The 21,876-nt window shown below is 34.8% G+C and overlaps 2 protein-coding genes across 2 annotated transcripts in view; one reads left to right on the forward strand and one right to left on the reverse strand.

Moving 5' to 3' along the window:
- The window catches only part of LOC125671699 (SOSS complex subunit C-like), a 10,463-nt gene extending 6,356 nt beyond the window's left edge, over positions 1–4,107 (reverse strand). Inside the window, exon 1 of the mRNA XM_048907560.1 lies at positions 4,024–4,107. Coding sequence (XP_048763517.1) covers positions 4,024–4,054 — 31 coding nt within the window. The 5' untranslated portion in view covers positions 4,055–4,107. The remainder of the gene's footprint in view (positions 1–4,023) is intronic.
- A 70-nt stretch (positions 4,108–4,177) lies between these two features.
- On the forward strand, positions 4,178–16,954 carry LOC125670680 (sorting nexin-30-like). Its single transcript, XM_056161937.1, has 11 exons — positions 4,178–4,316; positions 6,620–6,814; positions 7,318–7,428; positions 7,550–7,711; positions 7,850–8,045; positions 8,226–8,356; positions 8,498–8,566; positions 8,748–8,834; positions 9,698–9,802; positions 10,125–10,277; positions 11,907–16,954. Exons 1-11 carry the CDS (start codon positions 4,215–4,217, stop codon positions 12,102–12,104), a joined length of 1,509 nt encoding a protein of 502 aa, XP_056017912.1. The 5' UTR covers positions 4,178–4,214; the 3' UTR covers positions 12,105–16,954.
- Positions 16,955–21,876: the final 4,922 nt, after the last annotated feature.

A 21,876-nucleotide genomic window follows, 5' to 3' on the forward strand; every position in this document is an offset into this window, starting at 1 on the left:
CTTTTTGTTGAGAGCAGGGCCTTGTCTGCATCATCACACTGGCTTATTTAAAACAGATGACAAGTGACAAGTCCTTGTGCTCCTGACCCTATGCACTGCAGACAAATAACATCTCTCCTAATTGAACCATGCCTACTTCTCAGGTAACTGTACAATAAAAAAGGGGTCTTGAAAGAAGGAATATGCTGGTCACTCAGCAAGATGTGATCAGCTGGTGATCATCAGTGCCCCGGTGTAGCCAGATATGGCTGGGGTGCTTAACAAGTAGTACGGTAACCTTCAATTCCTTCCTTCCACTCCTTCTTTTGCTACACGTCTCTCCCCTATTATATCCCATCTCAACGCTCTCCTTCTCTCTCACATCCTCTTTCTACCTTTCACTTTAATTTCAGCTAAGATTCGGCTTGGCTGAATATTTCGACTGACACCTTCACCGAAATCTCAGAGCAGTCCTTCATAATGCATGTCTGGAAATTTACTTTCAGCTTCGGTCAGTTCTAGCAATTAATGTGCACTTAGGTGACACTGCTGTTCAAAATTACTAGTTCCTGTGGTCAGACATACGATACATGTAGGTGTAGCTCCGTTGAAAGAGCATCTATTCAGCCTCAGGTTGGGAACACTCCCCCTACAGCGAGATATTGTCGTAAAAACGCGATTATCCCACTATAGCGAGAGTAAATATATCCCGTACAACCGAGAAAAACACCCATCGAGTACATCTCTTCGTGTTTCACATGAAAAGAAGAAAAATTGCTAAAATGTCTGATACTTCTGCAAATATAATTTGTCTTATGGCGTGACCGTTTTTGAGGGCGAAGCAAAAGTGTTGGCATCTATAAAATAGATATATCTGTAACAGGAACAAAAAATATCCCAAAGTTAGCACTAAAAGTGTGAGGACATAGCTCTATCAAAACATCCTTCTAACTGTAAGAGACATTTGATCCGCCTATTTATTGAACACAGGAAACATACTGCAATTGATGTACCGTAAACGTCATATTCAGCATCAGTGTTTATCAAATTTACAAACATAGAAGACATGGTTTGATCGCGTTAATCGAGGAGTGATTATATTTGATTACGGAAATAAGATTTATATGCTTTTACGGATTTTATGCAACATTTCTGGACGACGTGAACTTGGGTACATGAGATTCAATCAAACTCCCCATCGAGGCCTCATTACGTCACCTACGTATCGACTTCCAGGCCTTTCAACAAATTTAAAAGTAGGAGGCTGAAATGAAAAAGTAGAAGGCGATTCAATGCGAATGGCACAGCCGTATCTTACGGCCGGGGGTCTGGGGGCCTTGAGCGGCCCCCAGAAGCTCTGGGGTAAATGACGCAAAATCCTGCATTCTGGCGGTTTCCTGGCACTTAACTGCAGCTTTGAAATTGTCATTTTTTTGCCTGAAATTTTTACTTTTGCCATGAATTTATTGTTTCATATGTGAAATTTTCTGTTCATGCAAAAACTTTAAAAAAATTCAACATTGCAAAGTACTAATTTTGATGCAAAATGAAAAAATAAAATGCATCAAGATAACTACATGTAATTATTTTTTGCAATGCTGTATCAATCAATTTTTAAGTGTCTTTGCTTGAATCTCTGCCACCCAACAGTAAGCAGATTAAAGTAAAATGTAAGAAGAATATAGATCACAACCAACACCAGTTTTATATAATAAAGCATCAATATATATTATATTTATAGTTGTTCTAATTACCTGTATTGTCAGCTTTCGTTTCCTTTTTTAACGGATACATTGTATGTTATAAAAAAAAGTTTACATGTATTTAATCATTTTTTTTTTTTATTGAATTGCAAATAAGAGTTACACTCCCAATATTTTAAAAATATTCTTCACCATTAACACAACTCTATATTTCTATTTTCATTTGGTCCCTTAAAGTCTGTTAACTTACACGGGGAGTAATATTTTTCTCCAAAACTGACATGAAACCCATTGAGACCTTTTGCTTTTGCTCACCCCAATATTTTTTAAATAAAACCCAAACAATCTTTATTACAAATTAATAAGTAACATTTAAATGACCTATAATTTTATTTTTCCACAAATTCAAGTTAGCAGCTACAGATTTGTTGGTAACATAGCGAATCTGTGCTGAAAAATTCTACTTACGTTTTTATTTAATACCACGTGGGCATTTGCAAATTAAGTAGAATAGCAAGTCTGAAATCTTTCCTGATTAAATTCTGTTTTCGCTTTAAAATTGTTGATTGATATTATACTTGTGTCACTTTCACTTCTGGCCTTTTTAAAGCCGAAACTGAACAGGGTATTTGTTCTCTTCATTCCGTCAACATCATTGATTTTTACGTTCAGGACTTGTTGTTATCTTTCGGAACTTCTCGTCCGTGTTGTCACGAATTGGGTAAATCCGAGGCTTTCCGACTATTGCAATTGACGTATTATTTTCTACACCAACAGAAGACCAATCAGGTGCCGGTATTTACCTGAACTAAATTTAGCGCAAGTAAACACGTTTTTACATCCTAACGGCCGCGATTTCTGAGTCTACTAAAGTTTGGAAGATGTTTAAAATTTTATAAAAGTTTTTTTCATTGGATATACATTTTTGTCACTAAAGTAAACGGCACCTAATGTTACTATAGGCGGTGGAAATCCGCCGGCTACCGGCTACTTTTGAAAGCCCTGGTCACTTCTCCCAGGTGACGCAGTACAATATACAGATTTGTATATTGTGAATCCACGATTATCACATGGGCAAATAACACTAAAGAAGTTGTTCATAATTAAAGCTTGAAAAGAGCATTAACATAAAAGTATGATTTTATTTTAAACATAAAATGATTAAAAGATCATTAAAATGTAGGGAGACTCTGTTTAAATTATAGTGTAAAGTAATGAACTTGATGTTTGTGTTCTTGTTTTGCACTGTTTACGTTTGATGTTAATATGTTTTTTCGTCATTCTACAGTCACGTCACACAGTATACGCGGCCTAAGAAATCGCTATCCCATAATGACTAACTGGAAGAGTTTGGTTTGTGAGCAAACGAACTCTGTCGGAAGTTTGGAGATTCAATATGGAGAAATACATGTCCACATGCTCATCTTCGAATCGATGCCATTTGGACCAAAATTTTGAAGTTCTATAGGTATGGTTTAATTTTTCATTAGGTTTCTATATTTTCCTTTTAAATATGTATATACGTGTTACCTATAGGAAGAGCTCCAAATAAAAACACTCAGGATGTGCATTGGGTTTCAGCCTCCTTCCCTCTGATTATCTTGACTGTGTTGTAAATTTTACAACCTATTATTGGGTCAAATACTGTCTGACGTGTTTCATGCCGATTGTTAGGCCGTTCTTGGCACACTAATTTTGACTATGGATAACTCCGTTTACCTGATCAAAATATAGGGCTCACGGAGAGTGTGACCTAATCTCAGTGAGGCATCAGTCCAAATATCCAGCCTCGACGAATCTTGCTGAGATTAAGTGTGACCGGTCGACAGGGTATGCTTTCTCCTCCTAGGCACCCGATCCCACCTCTGGTACATTATATATCCAGGTGTCCGTGTTTTCCCAGCTCTCTATTTTTTATTGCTTATAGGAGTTATGAGATTGATCAAAGTAAAGTAAACTGTATTTAAAGTCGGCACTATATACATTCAACAAGTCAACACAAGCTCTGTAAAGCTTTTTAACCGACTATCACCATGATCACTGTTCGTTATCTTCACCTTTCATAAAAACAATTTGTGTAATGCTGAGTGTGTGTCGCACTTATTCAGCATTGCACGGAATTTGCCATCATTGTCAATAAAGACACCGAAAACACCTTTATAAATTTCTCGCTAAAAAGGGAAAAATCGAGTTTGGGAAGTGTTCCCAACCTGCTGATCCACGGAACCGAACGAAGGGGAGGCCCGAAGGCTGATCAGCTTCATTGCATTTTCCCTTCCCTGTTACATATAAATTTATCACTAAAATTGAACCTTATAATAATCTTCACTCAATAATCTACCTTGTCCAGTTCCAGGAGTCTGAAAAGCCATCTTTATAACATCCCCTATATCATTGAAAAAAATTATTGTTCAGTTTGTATCCGTCTATTTGATTGGTTTGTTTTACAATACTATCCAATGAAATACTTCATTACAAAATGGTCATTTACTTTTCCTTAATGTTATTAGGGTGCCTGTTTATATTATAGCAATGGCAGAAAGCAAGGATGAAATCCTCTCTCCTGACAATTCTGACGACCAGATAAAGTTCAGAGATCCTTTGATAAGTGGATTTGATGCTAGTGATGGCGAAGTTTGTATTTTATATGATTTGGGTCAAAGGAATATACGTACAATTTAGATTTACAGCATTGATGCAAGAGGGGGTGTGTTGCATTTGTCCCATTTACAGAGAATTCGCAGTGGCGCTGCTGTCACATACGCCTTGGCATGATTATTTATTGTATAATTAAAATTGTGTTTATGAACAGGATTTTACAGGAAACCAGATACTACAAATAGGTCGTATCTTAGCATTGCAAAACTGTAAACATTGTTGCTAATTTATTTTGTTTAGGCATTACTGTAATCTTCGAATTGATGAATGCATTATCAATTTAAGTGATGAAAGATTTTTCATCGATAATTTTGGCAGCTTTTCTCATTATTTTTTATGTGAAAGTGTTGGCATTAAATCCATTTTATTAGAATTACTTAGATCCAAGAACATATCTTCAGTGGTTAGGCCAAAAAAAAAATATGTGTGTTTACGGTACCCCGACCGACCCTAATTTTAGGCCCCGACCCTAAACATTTTTATTTGAAAATCGGAGAGAAAAAAATAAAAATCCGGAATTTCCGCTCCGTCCGCATTCGGTTTTGTCTATTATCATTTTAAACCAAAACAAACATGGCGGCTGCCGAGACAAGTTGTCATCGTTCCAGTGTACTGTCTCTTTCATTCAATACATGTTTACATCGCCAAGAAAAGAAAAGTGTAATTGCACCATTCAGGGACAGTACCACATTCATTGACATATTTGATCAATATCACGATTACAATTTAAAGAATAACGAATTCACTGTGAAAGCAAAGGGTGAAACCGTAATCGCCCCTGCACTCACGGTAGGCGAAGTTGTTAATCTTTTTAATATTAGGGAATTCACATTCACATGTGAGGGCCAAACCAGCCCGGTTGAGGAGCTCACTGTCTGCGTTCAAAGTGCTGCTGTTTTTGATCTGTTCACATTGTATCTGTTCTACTAGCTTGTTTGAATCGGTTCCATTGCACAGATGATTTTCTCTGAACTCAGCTTTAACAGAAAGATTTGTTAGTACCTATTTTTTTTTTATTGTGAATTCAATAGTGTTTGGTACTAAGTTGTTGTTTTATACCCTTAAAAATAGACTTATAAATGATAAAAAATAGTGATATTGACAACATATTCTTTTTTCATTGAAATGGAAAAAAAACATATCTTTCAATACACATGCTTCTTCTAAATCTGGACATATACATGTAGTTGCACACTAGAAATTAAAATGGAAACAATTCTACAAGGAATTTAATGCATTGGTACATCTATAGGGTGATACAAGAAACATCTGATGTGGTATAAAAACTAACTAAACATTGGGGAGTTATAGTAAGTATTGTCTCTGCATGCATCTACAGTAGGAATGTGATAAGCTAAACATTAAATACATGAAATAAATAGATATAGGCCTACTGTATGAAAAAAAAAAAAAATCGACCTACCGACCCTAATTTTTTTCAGCAGGGTACAGTAAACACACATATTTTTTTTTTTGGCCTTATTTAAAATTGACAGTAACTAAACACATGTAATCTAATTTACCATTTGATTTTATGTCAAATTTAACAGATTTTTTTTAAGTCATTGTTAATAACCATTGGATAGGTGGACAATCTAATTGATCAAAATTAGATCTTTTTATCCATTTACATAGTTCGCTGCACAAGGATGTAACAACACTTTATTTGGAATCATGTCAGAGCGACTTTTTGCAATCATTCATGCAGAAATCTTCTGACACTGGTTTTCCAGAAATTTCAAGTTCAAATTTCCTTAATTATAACACACACTTCTGAGGTGTTGCAAAAGACTGAAGTTGTAGGAAGAAATGTTTTATGGAAACTAAATTTTTTTTTTTTTTATTTTTTTTTTTTTACAAGAACAGAGATCAGGATCAAAATATGTTGTGACGGTGCTGTTAATTTGAAAGTTTTTTTTGTCAAACATTTATATTGATCCACTACAAGTAACAAACATTTGACTGGTTAGAAATAACCTTTTACCACCTAGCTACCACTTGAGTCAACACCTGTGCTTCTACATGTGCTTTCTTGAAACACACTCTTAAATATATGACTCAAACAGCACAAATAGAGTCTAATGTTTGATTTTAATCATATTGATAAAAAGATTATATATATTAATTTGAGCATGTGACTAATTTTGAAAATTACTATATAAAACATGAAAGACATCATTTCAGGATAGGTAAACTGATGAGTAAACTGAAGTAAGATCTACAACTTATTCACTTCTAGGAATATTGTTATTATTTACTAGCTGTTACATTCACTTTAGATGGAGAGCTTAAGTTTAGATGCATCAGCGAAATCAGAACCCAGTGTTTCTAGAAGTTCAAGTTTGATGGCAAATCTTAGTCGCTATGACGATTGTATGGATGATGAAACAAGAGACTTATTTGTAGTTGTGGATGATCCAGAAAAACATACAAGTACACTGGAGGCATATGTGACCTTTAGGATAACAATAAAAGTAAGTAATCATAAAAATACAATGATACATGTGATTAGTGAAGGACATATGATGCCTTACACATTGGGGTCCTAAAAGATATCTTCTGTGAGGACTTTGTAATCTATGATTTTTGTCAGATTCACTCATAATGAACTGAAAGGTCAAAGTCATTGCTGTATGACTGTAAAAGGTTAAAGCCATTCATGACTGTTTAATTAGTCACAATGAAATATGGTCATCTATGCTCAAGGACACAGTGTCTCACAAAGTTGAAATGCATCTTGTTTAACGAGAAACCATCACTAATACTTCTTATATATTATTACATGTAGTATCTTTATGTAAATTGCAATGCATCCATAAAAGCACAAAGTCACATTTTACCAATATTGATTAATTGGATTCATGATCATCCATGCATTAGATAAAATTTCTAAGGAGAGTAATGTGATAAAGTTGCAGGACTAGTGTAGGATTTCAAGATATATATGTATGTTACAAGAAGTTATCTTACTTTTCAGACAACAAGATGTGAATTTGATGACAGTCAGTACCAGGTCCGTCGGAGATACAATGACTTCCTTTGGCTGAGACAAAGACTTGAGGAGACGTATCCTACTCATCTTGTACCTGTGAGTTGACAGACAATCTATGAATCTTTTTATACACATAATATCACGAATACTGAATGAATGCCTGATGATATATATTGTGAATGGGAATGTTGATTCAGGAAAATTGATTCATTTGCAGCCCCTTCCAGAGAAACATAGTCTACGTAGACTTGACAGGTTTAGTCCAGAATTCCTGAAAGTTCGACAGCAGGCGTTACAAAAATTTCTCACTCGATTGGCAGATCATCCTGTTCTTTCTTTTGATAAGAATTTCCAAGTATTCCTGACAGCAAAAGCATGGGTAAATCCATAATAACAATATCATCAAGTTGTAAGTAATATTGGGTAAATCCATAATAACAATATCATCAAGTTGTAAGTAATATTGGGTAAATCCATAATAACAATATCATCAAGTCGTAAGTTGTGTGTATTGTAGGAGTTTCAAGCCCATAAAAAGCATGGGACCGGTATCCTTACCAGAATGTCAGATTCCATTCACAACATTAGTGCTTCTTACATGATGAAAAATCGAAGTCCAGAATTCACTATGGTATATGAGTATGTACAAAATTTTGCTGAGAAGCTCAGTGTCATAGATCGCATATCACAGAGGATTGTCAAGGAACAGACAGGTACTAGTAATACACAAGTGATTCTGCATTAAGGAGCAAATATATTTTCCTAAATGTGCTTGAGTTTGTGTGGATATTTTAAGGCAAATCTAAAATCCCAGGTATTTGGAATGAATTACACTTACTTTCAAGGATGTCTTAAAGATTTGAATATTTGCAAAACTTTTATATTTCTAATAGATTATGTGCTTGAGTTGTGTGAGTGGGGACCTATCTATACACTGTGGTCAAACTCTGAAGACCAGCTGACATGCCCACTGCTTGCCATGTCCAGAGCTGTGGACATTTGTGCCCAGACCCTTAAGGAAACAGTGAGTGGGTTGATTTGATATTCAAGAAACAAATAGTATCATGCATTTTTTTTATTATCAAACTTCACTTGTTTAAGACACAGGTATAGTAACAGGTAAACAAAGAGTGATAACTACTGTAATCTGTCTCTTTGTCTGTAGATTGAATCAACAGAAGATAATTTTTCACAGCCCTTAAAGGAATACATCTTGTACACAGATGCTATAAAAGTGAGTACTATAAACTATATATGTGTGATGCACACTTCTGTAGTATTAATGACACCGTTTGTTAATGAAATCAGTTAGAACATGTGATTCTGTTGCTCTATTTCATCCTAAAATAACCATGTAGAAAATATTAAATGCAGACAAGTGTTATTTTTTATGAAATACATGTATGTTTTTATAGGCAGTTTTGAGGAGAAGAGATGCAATACAAATGGAATATGAGTCAACGATTGATGAGCTCAACCGGAGGAAGGATGAGCGTGAACATGTAATATTAGCAGTCACTGAATCTTTTCCCATTTAATTCTTTTGAAATTTACATTGCTTTCATCCTCGACAATGAATACATGTTTGATGCAAACTAGTATGATCCGGGTTTTTAGTACCACTTGTCCGCATAATCATTACCTGATATGGAGCGTCGTAAAGGTCAAAGGGTGTAGTATTGGCTGCTCTGTTTAAAGTAACGAATGGGTCAACAATATGATATTTTAGTACTTAAAGAGGCATGAGCACTATTTAAGCTGAACATTTTCAAATTTTATTTTTACATTTTTAATCTTTAGAATGCTTAACTAAGGTATTTCTAATTGTCAGCAAAAATTGTGAATGTCAGTTGTCGAGGCACTTGGGAGATATAGCGCTCACAATTCTTTGTTATGTAAGCAAGGCTCATGCCATGCATAAGCATTGTGAACAATAAAAGTGGAGAAATAAAATTCAAATTTGTTTTGGCTCAAATCGTGTTCATGCCCATTTAAATCTAGTTTCTATTTTTAAAAACACATAAAAATATAACTATAAACAATGAAATGTCTTTCTTTGTCGATTTATCGTGTGATGAAGGTAGCAATCACTGCAGAAAATGTTTTGCTTAACTTGCAAATGCTGTGCACCTGGTATTTCTAGATCAATTCGCCAACAGAAGAAAAATATAGAGAATCAATTTTAGTGATCCTATTGCTCTAGCTAATGATGCCAATATGATTTGATTGATAAAATTTCCAATTACACGTATATGATACAGTATATGTAATGTAATACATGTTTTGAATAAAACATTGCAAAGCTAGGTAATTCTTTTTGCTGCTCTGCTTATTTGAATTGTTTATTATTCCCTGATCATTGCAGGTTAAAATATCTGACCAGACTTACTCTATTGGTGCCTTCCTTGGCAAAGATCCCGAGGATGTCAAACAGCAGAAGCAAAACCGAGTGGATCAGCAGATTGAAGAGGTAATGACTCTACACATATCAGAATAGTGAAGAGGCAATAAGCTGTACACATATTGGAATAGTATTGAAGACTGTACATGTGGTTTAACATGGAAGAATTGATAGCTGTACGCATGTTGTGTAATATTGAGATAATAGCTGTGCAAGTATTTTATAGTGTGAAGAAATAATAACTCTATGTATCTTGTAATATTGAAGAAGTAATAAGTGTTCACTGTACATGTGTTGCGTAGTATTGAGAGAATAACTTTCAATTATTGCCAAAGTTCTCGCTTAGTATTTATAAACACAGAAAGATTGAAAAGGGTTCTTTTGGTTGCAGCTAACCAAGAAGATGGAGGTACTAAATGATAAGACTGTGTGTGCTGACACAGACCTCCGGGTGGACATGGAACGATGGCACAAAAATAAACAAAAGGATCTCAAAGAAATCTTCATAGAAGCTGCTGACAGACAGATTCTGTATTATGAAAAGGTATTTCCTATATTTCAATAGTTCCTCACGAATTTGAAAATCTTGCACAAGTTTGTGTTTATTTTGCCTACTGTAGACATACTTTTGTCCATGGGGATATAATTCCGTGGATGTGTGTTTTTGATTTAGCCTGGGATATACTTGGATTGTATTTCAGTTCTGCAGTACCAAAACAAATTAATGGCAGATCTGCCATTCATCTGGATTGAGTGTGATTTATATATGTAGACATACCTATGAACAATACTTTTAACTATGATTTTTGCTTTAGATTGCATTTGTTTTTAATGTAGGCATTTAAATTGCTTTTTTGCTTTAAAGTTATTAAGATGAAGGTAGTGAGTCCTTAAGCCTCACGTGCTCTGGGCTATCTATCAGTGGTTATGATTATAACAAGTTCTGAATGAAAAGTTTCATTGACACAAACAAAACACATCTTGAAAGGGGTGTAGTAATGTGTCCCAATTTGAGGATCTGTTTTAAAGGGATTTTGAATACTATGAATTAACTTCTGGTTACTTTGATATACACTATACATGAAATAATAATGAAATGGGTAAGTGGCATGTACAGTAAATAGCTATACTTATTTATGATTTATATATCCAATTCACTATTGTTTAAGCAAAATCCATTTTATATTTAGAATAAGGACTTAAGGACGGCCATGCATATTACACGAGAGAAAACTGTTATAAATAGAAAGTAGGAATACATGTATGTTCAATGATATTCTTAAGATTTACTGTATTTTGGAGAAAATGCAGTTTTAGTAGAAAGTAACCCGGAAAAAATTAAAAACCCCTTTGAAATTCAAACTCACAATTAACAGATCAGCAACCTTACATGTTAACAGCTGAGCTAACTGGTGAGGAAATAAAGTTTAAAAGGACAAGAGATGCATTATTGATATTTTTCCATTATGGTTTGAAAGGAAGTTGACCAAGATAATGATGTGTTATTACGGCCCCATCATATGGCAGTTGCCCTAAAGTCTGTCTGTCTGTCCGTCAGCACTTTGTATGGCACATGAGAACTTAAGTTCATTTGAACGCTTTCTATAGCACACAATAACTTACATAAGTTCTCTTGGAAAGATTTTTATAAATTTTATATATAGTACTTGGATTAGGCAGAGGAAGACCCCGTTTGGTTTTCAGATTTATTGGCTTTGTCATTAGGGAGTTATGGAACTTACATTTTTTAATATTAATATTAAAGATATTAGCACTTTCTATGGCATGCAATAACTTGAGATTACTGTAGAAGATTTTCATAGGATATAAAGGTACTGGTTGGATTAGGAAGAGGAAGACCCCTTTCAATTTTCAGATTTTTTGGTGTTGTTGGTACGGAGTTATGGGACTTATGATTTTTTTTATATCAAAATATTTATTGTGGGGCCCTTTCTGACTTGTCAGTTTTCTAGTTCATGCTTAAGTCTGTTGGTATTAAAGTCTGCAGATATTTCAGTGAGCTGGATTTCATGAAAATTTGTACCATGCAGCAAAGTATATTTCTACTATATTTCAAGTACTGCATGCATAATGCTGTATATAAATATAGATATAAGGTTGCAAGTGTTTTCATCATGGCATAAAGAAACGGTACCTGCATATCTGTTTGTAGTGTCTGAAGGCTTGGGAGGATGCAATTAGAGCCATTCAAGCTAAGGATATTTCTCAGGAAGTTCCAGCGTCACAGCTGACAGAGATTTCACCTAACAACACATCATCTGAAGATCGCGGGGACACAATGGAAGACTCCAGCACAACCAGTGGTCCTAACGAAGGGGGTAGTGGCTCCATCAGCGAACCGTCGGTGTGAACAGAGGCGGGTTGACAATAAGACTTCAACAAATTGTTCATGTGTACTCGTGACTTAATACTGTGAGGTCAATTCAGGTAGATTGTGATATTGTAGGATCTAGTCGAATTGCCCTGATTTTTAACCTCCTATTGTATGACACACAAAAATTTCTAGATACAAGTAGGCTTTAGACTTGAAATTGACCTCTGTCTCAAGTTTTTTCATCGTATAGAGAAACTTATTTGCAGGTTGTAACTCATGTATAGTTGTAAAATGTAAGTGTGCATTAATCAGTATTCCATGACATGTAAAATTGATTGCACATTTGTATGTACCAAAGTTTGTAACAAGAACCAGGTTTTCTTACAAAATCAAACTGTGATTTAATCGTTACGTAGGTCCTTCATGTGTAGAAGAACTCTTAGGCTTGTCAGTAGTATACTCATAGTATGTACATGTATTTACAATTCCTAAGTTTTATGTAACAGATGAATTGATTTGGAGCATATCTGTGTTACATTTTTTTAAAAGAGGAAATGAATGGAATCCGATTTTAACTTTGTGCTACACATTCCATATATATTGTATTGGTTGGTATGTACACCGTGTTCTGTGTATGTGTACATGGTAGGTTTCAAAACCCTGAAAGTGTTACTAGGTTTCCCCCAACTCTTGTTGTTGATTATAAAATATACAACATTTCAAGAAAATATTTACAACTAGCTTAGAACTACAGCTGTCAACCCAATTGAAATATACATGTACATATAGATACACAAGTGCATACACTAATTTTTTTATGTCTATCTTTAGATGGGATGCATGGTGGAACAATGATGTCTGTCTGTTTGTCCGTCCGGTTTTTCTTCACTGTTTTCCTTTATGTTACACACATTGTGTACCTTCTTTGTGAAAAACTTTAAATTGTGTTCATCTTGTGTTCACCCCTTGTATTGTAAAAGTTATGCCCCTTTATGCAAAAAACAGAAAGAAAGATTACGTGTTGAGAGAGCATGGCTTGTCCATCTAACTTCCCTCGCCGGTAAGACCATCTTAGTTCACACTGTGTCTGGGAATTGAAGATATGCATATGACATTTGGTTTTCTTTTAATTTCATGGAAATTTTTTGTAGGTTGCTGCACCTAGGCAGATTTTTTAAATTTTTGTACAAGGAGCATAGGTTGTCCTTTCACAGGATTTAAGCTATGGTTGTATGAATTCTCAGTTTTACATGGATATCAATCTGATTAACATGGATATGTGCATATTACATGGATTTGGACTTGGAAACTGCAGGTTGTTAAATGTGGGAAATGTCTTTGGAATTTTTTTTAAAACTTTCATACATAGCATATCTAAAGTTAATATGTCATTAATTTATTCGCTGATAAATTAAAAATTTATGTTACTTTTTTAAAAACTATATTATACTAGATACTGTAACCAACTTTTATTTGTTACGACTTTACCAGTGATAAACTGGGGACTGATTTTCGGGACAGAGATAATATTACACAAATATAAGATACATTAAAGGACTGGTTAACGATGAGAAATATTCACAATGACAAAGTTCTCAAGAACTGTTTGAAAATTTCTCGCATACAATTAAAAATTAGTTTACATTATACAGCATCATGGCTTTGAACTGAAATACAATTTTAATTATCAAGGAATTTCACAATTTTTTCAAAGTTATTTTCTGAGTGGATTTAATTGTGAGCACTTCTCTCCGTTGGCATTTGGATTTTTTTTTTTTTTTTTTTTTTTTTTTATACATAAAATTCACATTTATTGAATGTTATGAATAATGGATTGATACACTGACTTTTAAACTGTCTCTAAAAAATCTGGATATGAAGACAGATGTTTTTGGTACTATTGGTGGTTTTCTTGAAATCAGGGTAGAGTCCCCAAGATGAAATTGGCCTATTAGAGCTGTTAAAGAATCAATTAGCTTTCCAAGCCAATATCCTTGGTCCATATAGCTCTAAATAATACAGTGTTATTTTGCTGTAAATTCAATTCAAGGTCATGTGTGTTTCACAAAGAAGTAGAATAGTTTTTAAGTGCATTAATGGTAAAGTGAACAACTAATATGTGTTGATTGAAGTTGGCCATTATGTTAATGAAAGTTTTCAGGATTCTGAAATTGATTTTTACTTATGCTTCATGTTGATTTTCTAAATGAATAAGAAAGATCATCCTGTTTTCAAATAAACAATTAAATTGTTAATGGTAAAACTTAGAGAGAAAAAAATGAATTTGATCAGAACAAGTAGTTTTAATTGTCTAATGTGTATAGACTACTTGTATTTGTTGTAATTACCAGTACAAAGAGTTATAATCAAAACATTTATACCGTTATACGCTATATATACGAGAATCATTTGTTTTCTTCTATATTTTACTACCTACGTGATCATTTACCAGAACCCGAGTCATTTTCAAAAATCATGATGAACCTTGGTGATTTATTGAATTTCATGCATTTTTATAACCTTTGTAGAACATGCTTTTTATCCACAATAGACAGGTACAATGTGTATTAGAGCAAGTTTTATACAGTAGCATCCTCTTAATGTGATGTCTTATTTTCCTAGAAAAGTCCCCAAAAGGCCACTTCCATCTTCACAAGTCAAGGGTTATTGATTCGTTACCAAGCGAAGCAATGAATCAATAAGACGGACCTCTTCATGTACACAAAATTAAGGTCATAAAGCATTTCAAGAACAGCGATTAGAGGTGTAAAAAAAATAATTTGATAGGATTGCATTTTCCTGGTAGCTTGTGTTTTAGTGCATTGGGGCATTATTAATCCTGTTTTTAGGCCATTTCAGTGGCCATTATGTATGCACAACAGGTAATTAGTGATTTTCACCTCTGAAGACAGTGTAGATGTGTGAAGTAAAATGTGGACAGTATTTTGACATCATAATAAAGAGGTTTTGGATCAGGAGGCATCATAATAATAAGGTTTACATTAATTTATTAAGAAATGGTTTTGTGTTTTGAAAAAAATATCACAATATACCACAAAATCATATTAAACGATGATCTCATTAAGGGGGTTCTACTGTTCTACCCACTGTTAACATACACAGCTGTCAAATGTTAAAGTATTTCAATGCTAAAAGAAGAGTGAAATGGACATATACTGTACAGGTGGTTAATTCATTGTTTTATGTAGGTGGTATTTAATTCAACGCTGTTTTCCGAAAGCTCCACATAAATACAATAATTGTCTTTTTGGATACAATTTGTATAATCAGAATTGTAAGGTTGTTTTGTACTTTAGAGAGATTTTTTTTGTTACAAGATTTTTTTCTTTCAAGTTTATAGCATTTAAGACTTCCATGTGTTTGGTGTTTATCTCTCCTTCCACTGTCGGTAATGCGGACGCAATTTTCAGGCATTGTTTTTACAAAATTCTCCAGCATTTTAAAGTGTCTATCATCTTCTAAGTATTAAAATTGTTCGCTCCTGTAGTGTTCCAAAACATGAAAATGAAATTCAAAAGTATGAACAGAACCCATCATCAATCACGCTTCACTAAACTCACTTAATGAGTGAGTGTAGTGAAGCATGACCAGCATTGAGTTTCTGACGATGACATCACAGGAGAGAATTTCAGCATAGGATATACAATATGATATTATGGTCATTTTAATTGATGTAAAGTAAATACAGTTTGGAAAGGAAGAAAGAGTGTTAATTTGTACTTGTATATATAATGTGATAAAATTACATAATTGTAAAAATTACAGTAAAGCTTAATTACAGAATCCCTATAATTGGATGCATTTAAATGCCGACTTTCTTAATCATGTACTCGCTTGTTTACAGTCAAGTAATTTCACTGTATGAGGTGTCAGATTTTTATATACTTCTATCAGTATTTGATTAACTACTGTAATACACATGTATTGCTGTTTTCTAGTTCTAAAACAGAGGAGAGCAAATTTCCTTTGACTTGTCAGGTGTCAAAAAAAGAATGTCAAAGTAAAAGACTTGAAGGTGAATTGATGAAGTATAAAAGCTTGTAAATTGTAATGTAAATTAAGGTACTGTAGATAGGTTTTATTTTGCGAGACTTTATTTTCGCATTGATACAATGCTGTATTTATTGATCAATGAGACATAACTTTCTTAGATCACTATATTTATTGCTTAAGTTTTCCAGGGCTTGAAGCTAACTTTTTAGGTCACCAGTCCAGCCAGACTGATGGGGTATAATTTCAACCAGTCCGCAGAAAAATTTACCAGTCCAACAGAGTTTTCGAGAAATAATTAAACATATTTTGTTAATGTTGTTTAAAAGAAATTTAACTCAGTATGCCTCAGACAATATTGTAACACTTAAATGTAGGATATAAAACATCAAAGCATGCCAAATGTGTGTATAAAATATCATAAGTATATTTTCCAAAATGATGCTTTAGAAAAATTAACCTGTCCCATCGGACTGACTAAAACAAATGTCAGTCAGTCCGCCAGGCTTTTAACCAGTCACGGGCTGATGAGCATATGTTAATTTCAAGCTCTGTCTTCTATATATAAGAGTTTTTTGTGAGAACTAAATTTTCGTGAATGGTTACTCTCGCGAAATTATGTGTAAATAATGTTCTCGTGAATAAAATGTGATTTACAGTACTTTCGAGAATGTGAAATGCGTCCAACGTATTCTCTGTGTCGGTTCCACATAGAAATGGTTTGTTTCTGAGACAACACTGGACACCTTGTTGGTTATTGAACTCTTAGAATGTGCATGTAACATTGCCAAATGTTAACTGTGCTGTATCTGTGCAATATTGTAGTTATTTAATCAACGATGTTGTTTTTGATGAATAAAGTGTTAAACACGGTTGATCTTGTATTGAAAATGTTTTGGGAAATTTGTTGAAAACAAAGCAATGAATCATATACAAAGTGAAAAAGCAATGAGTGAAAAATTGTATTGTAAAATATATTGGTTTGTATGTACTCATTCCAGTACAATGATGGGCAAAACATTTGACAATATTCAGTAGAAATTTTATTCTAAGAGTTTTTGTTCTAGACATATTGTGTTAAATGGTAGCTATATTACCTGGATTTGGTAGTTAGCATGTACTTTGCCTCACCATTGAACAATATAAGAGAATATATATGACTCGAGAACTTAACAGAATTGATGACAATCATGTAGAGATACAAGTATAGATGTATAAATAGATAACCCTTTAAGGAATACAAAACTAAAACAGATATCTCAATCGCACATTTCCAATGAAGGTGTCAGTACCACACATATTGTTTTTCATGATCATCTAATGAAAATCAGACTTGTAAATTCAGCTTCTTTACAATACACTCTAAACCAATGTTTGTAATTGAAATTTCTCATGCTTTTTAAAATATGGTACAGTTTCAATCAAATGACCTCTGCACCAACAATTTACAAGATGATTAGCCGATTGGTTAACATCAGAGGTCGTGTTGAGATAACCTCCTAAGGGATACACTGTTAAATTTCGTGTGGAATATATCGCAGAGAAAGCTGAATTTACAAATTGTTTTTTAATTAGATTGATTGATACCATATGAGAGCTGTAACCTTAATATGGACATGGCATTAGTTCAAGTTCATTACACTGTAGCGGTCAGCCGGGTTCGATCGCCGGTGGCCAGATAGCTCAGTTGGTAGAGCACCTGACTAGAGATTCAGGGGGCCCGGGTTCAAATCCCTGTCTGGTCCATTGCATTTTTCCCTTCCTGCTACATTTGGTGCCGTAGACCAGCCCCTGAAACTGATAGGTGAAAATGCCTGCCAGGGGATTAAGATCTTGGATTGATGTCTTCAGGTGTGAAGACATTTAAGGAGGGAGGAATGTAGCAGTCAGCCGGGTTCGATTGCCGTTGGCCAGATAGCTCAGTTGGTAGAGCACCTGACTAGAGATTCAGGGGGCGCAGGTTTGAATCCCGGTCTGGTCCGTTGCATTTTCTCCCTTCCTGTTACAACACACTATTTTTTTGGACACAGAGAACTGAGGCTTAAAAGTATTCCAGTACTTCAACACCATAGCCAAGTAATCCTGGCAACATTACCTAGCTTATGGCACATTTAGGTCTTTGGCTCCAAGCAAGAAGAACAAAATTATAGTTCATAGACACATTGTCCTGTAACATGCCGACATGACTAGTCTATGACACAGCTGTAGGCCATGGGCAATGACCTTACACAGATGGATCCTCTGCAGACAAGGAAGGCAAAGCTATATAAGAAGCCATACATGATTTCAACATTTGAATGTCCTGTGACATTGACCTTGATTTAAGTCTGTGATCGACCTTTAGGTCATGGACAACAACGTTCTGAAGTTTTAAGACACTTTCTAAGCAAGGGACAGAAATGTAGATTGGACATGATTTTTTAAAATATGTATATACTTTATTGCTTTGTGACTTTGATTTAAGATTATTACATTAGAGTCTAGAATTACTCCATACAAAGGGAGCAAAGAAGTAGTCCAAAATCCATTTGTGATGGAGATAAAGACAACTGAGCCCAAATCCGCATTTTCTCCCCTGCTGCGATATCAGGGGCGGGGGCTATAGGCTGTAGAAAGTGGATCAATTGATCTACATTAATGTAGAAGTGTGCTATGCACGGAAGATCTAGTAAAAATTCAGGAATATCCTTTCTGTAAAATTAAAGGAGGTTTAATTACATGGTGAATCTAATAAATACATGAGAGGTGAGGCTTATTGTCAACTTAGGCTAGGGGTATGGTTAGAATTGAGTAGTGGGATTTGTATGTTCAACTCTTACAAGAAGGGTTGCTCCATTTTGCCATTCTCTTTGTGGTCTTGCAGTTGGAAATGACATTGTATGTACCTGCACTAATAATTACTCCGGCTGATTGAAATGGCCTACTGATTTCATGGTAATGTTTTGCATCTGATAAAGTAGGTTTGTCAATTGTAAACTATATATTTAACAGGGACTAATCTATTTGAGGTAAACTATAACTCTTTATCTGTGCAACTTTAAAATTAATTTAAGTTTATTATACCTTTACTGATTTTTCTTAATCTCAGAAATATGATAAAACTGAATAGAGTATTTCCCTGAAGATTCACTACCCCTCCCCCTTTCCACTCATAATTCCCTGCAAAATCATTGCTACACCCTGGTATTACTTCCTGATTGATATCTTTACCCAATCAAATTGCTCGGTAGGTGGAGCATTCCAAGAAGCATGTGATCTGCAAATTGTAATGTTATTAGCATACTCTTTGGTCTTAAAATAATGTCTAATAAATAAATTCTTTCAGTATAATAAAACAGTTAGAGAATGGGTACAGGGGAAATAGCAAATTTATGGCCCCCCTCAGCAATAAAGCTATTTCCCTTGGCAGCTTTTAATGCCTTGGGAAATCATATAGCTTTTTTGTTTCAGGGGACCATAAATATCCTGATTCTCACACACCCACTCTCCAACTGTATATTAAAGGATGACAGGCTTATTAAACTGAAAACATACTGAGAATAGTTTTTACTGATAAATATAAATTATCAGTTGTAAATTATATTTTCTAACACTAGTTTCAGGTTCTGAAACTTCATTCATCCCAAAAACTGTTTCACATCGTTTCAATTGCAAACCTCGTTCAAAATAATTTCCTTTTGCAGTATTGAGGGCTATACGGAGCATGGATATCGGCTTGGATAGCTCAGTGGTTGTAGCACCTGACTAGTAATGCAGGGGTCCCAGGTTCGATTCCCGGTCCAGCCACAGATTTCTCCTCTACTACAGTTGGTGCCATTGATCACCCCTGCACTGCAGGTTGCCCCGCCAGGGGCAAAAAGAATCAGGGTTGTGTGCCCTCAAGAGCGAAGACAAAATTAAGGAGGGAGGAATGTAGTACATGTAGTTATGGCTATACGGTCCATGGATATCAGCCTGGATTATGAGCTCAGTGGTTAGAGCACCTGACTAGTAATGCAGGGGTCCCAGGTTCAAATCCTGGTCCAGTCACAAATTTTCTCCTCTCCTATACTACAGCATGTAACAGCTATAGTCTATCATTCACCTTTACTAACTATAATTTAGAGAGGCAAACCATAACATCTTTCAATTTTAGCTTAATGTTGTAAACTGTAATTTACACTCGTAAAGTATAGTTTGGCATTATTGACTATATCAAATTCAATCAGTAGAGTTGATACAAAATACACATACCATTATTGGTTTAGGAGGGAATTTACAGTGTTCAAAACTGTATTAGATTCAACAAGATGTGTTTGTGAAACACAAATGCCCCCGATAATGGCCAATTCCGAAGATGGCCAAGGTCACAAGGGCAAATATCTTGATACCAGTAGAAAGATCTTGTCAAAACAAATGCTCATGTACAATATGAAAGCTCTAATATTTACCATTTAGAAGTTATGACCAATGTAAAAAAAAAAAAAATTAAAAGTAGGTCAAATGTCAAGGTCAAAAGGTTCAATACCAACGGAAAGATCTTGTAACAAGGAATACTCATGTGAAATATCAAAGCTCTATCTCTTACTGTTCAAAAGTTATTAGCAAGGGTAAAGTTTTCAAAAAGTAGGTCAAACTCCAAGGTCAAGGTCACGGGGACAAAAATGTTGGTACCCATGGAAAGGTCTTGTCACAAGGAATACTCGTGTGAAATATCAAAGCTTTATCACTTACTGTTCAAAAGTTATTAGCAAGGTTAAAGTTTCAGACAGAATGACAGAATCACAAAATGACAGAAAGGACAAAACAATATGCCCCCCGATCTTCGATCTCGGGGGCATAAAAAGGTAATTTATCTTCTTGCTATTAAAGCTTATTTTTAAGGGGGTATGCAGTAAATTAGCAGATCACTTTTTTCAAAACCTGAAAATTGACAAGTCAGAAAGGGCCCTGTAATGACAAATCGATAAGTCTAAAAATCAAAACGGGGTTTCCTCTTTCTAATCCAATTGCCTTTAAATTCTATGAAAATCTTCTTGAGTTATTGCATGCCATAAAAAGAGGTATTACATGTATCTAATCAACATTTAAAAATTCTGAGTCCCATAGCTGTAACATCACACATATAACTGATACACTTGAAAATTATAAGGGGTTTTCCTCTGCATAAGCCCAAATATTATGTATAAAATTTAGGAAAATATTCCCTAGGAAACACAAGTTACTGTGTGCTGTTGAAAGTGCTGACCAGTGGACAGACAGATGAACTGAGTAATTACCGTAGGGCACACTAGTGTTGTTGTTGTCAGTTCCTTTTTATTTCCGTGCAGTATCACAGGTAGTGTCCACACTAGTGAGCCCCCTTCCAGGTATCTGGCTGGCTGCACGCATGGCAGATCTCACCTCAGATCTCCATTCTTTCCGGTCTTGAGGGTCGGCAGTAGAGTAGGAAATATATCGACAGTTTAGTTTAAAACCAATAAGCCTTATTCATCACAGAGTCCTCCACATCTGCTTCAAACTTGGAAATTTTATTGAAAATGAATACCAACGGCAAACTAACAACTCAACTTATGACAAACAGGATGATTTCAGCTTCTCCGTCAACTTCCCATATTTATGTAGCAATATTCCATTATCACATGCATGTGGTGTTTATATCTCTTAACTGATTCAATACACAAGAGCTTGTTCTGCATATGATAAGTCTTAAAATCGAGGCAGGCTAGCGACAAACAAGTTGATGTTACAAAGGTTTCAACAGTTTCGTTTAAAGTCAGTATTTTGCAAATTGTATGGTCGTTATGATGATCTAGTT

This window comes from Ostrea edulis, chromosome 4 (assembly GCF_947568905.1).
Source record: "Ostrea edulis chromosome 4, xbOstEdul1.1, whole genome shotgun sequence".
In the NCBI taxonomy this organism is placed as follows: domain Eukaryota; kingdom Metazoa; phylum Mollusca; class Bivalvia; order Ostreida; family Ostreidae; genus Ostrea; species Ostrea edulis.

Bases quoted from the DNA above. Each gene is read 5' to 3' on its own strand.
- LOC125670680 (XM_056161937.1), top strand. From the start codon at position 4,215: ATGGCAGAAAGCAAGGATGAAATCCTCTCTCCTGACAATTCTGACGAC. The intron at 8,046-8,225 runs GTACTAGTAATA...TATTTCTAATAG, and splicing joins GATTGTCAAGGAACAGACAG to ATTATGTGCTTGAGTTGTGT. The intron at 8,835-9,697 runs GTAATATTAGCA...TGATCATTGCAG, and splicing joins GGAAGGATGAGCGTGAACAT to GTTAAAATATCTGACCAGAC.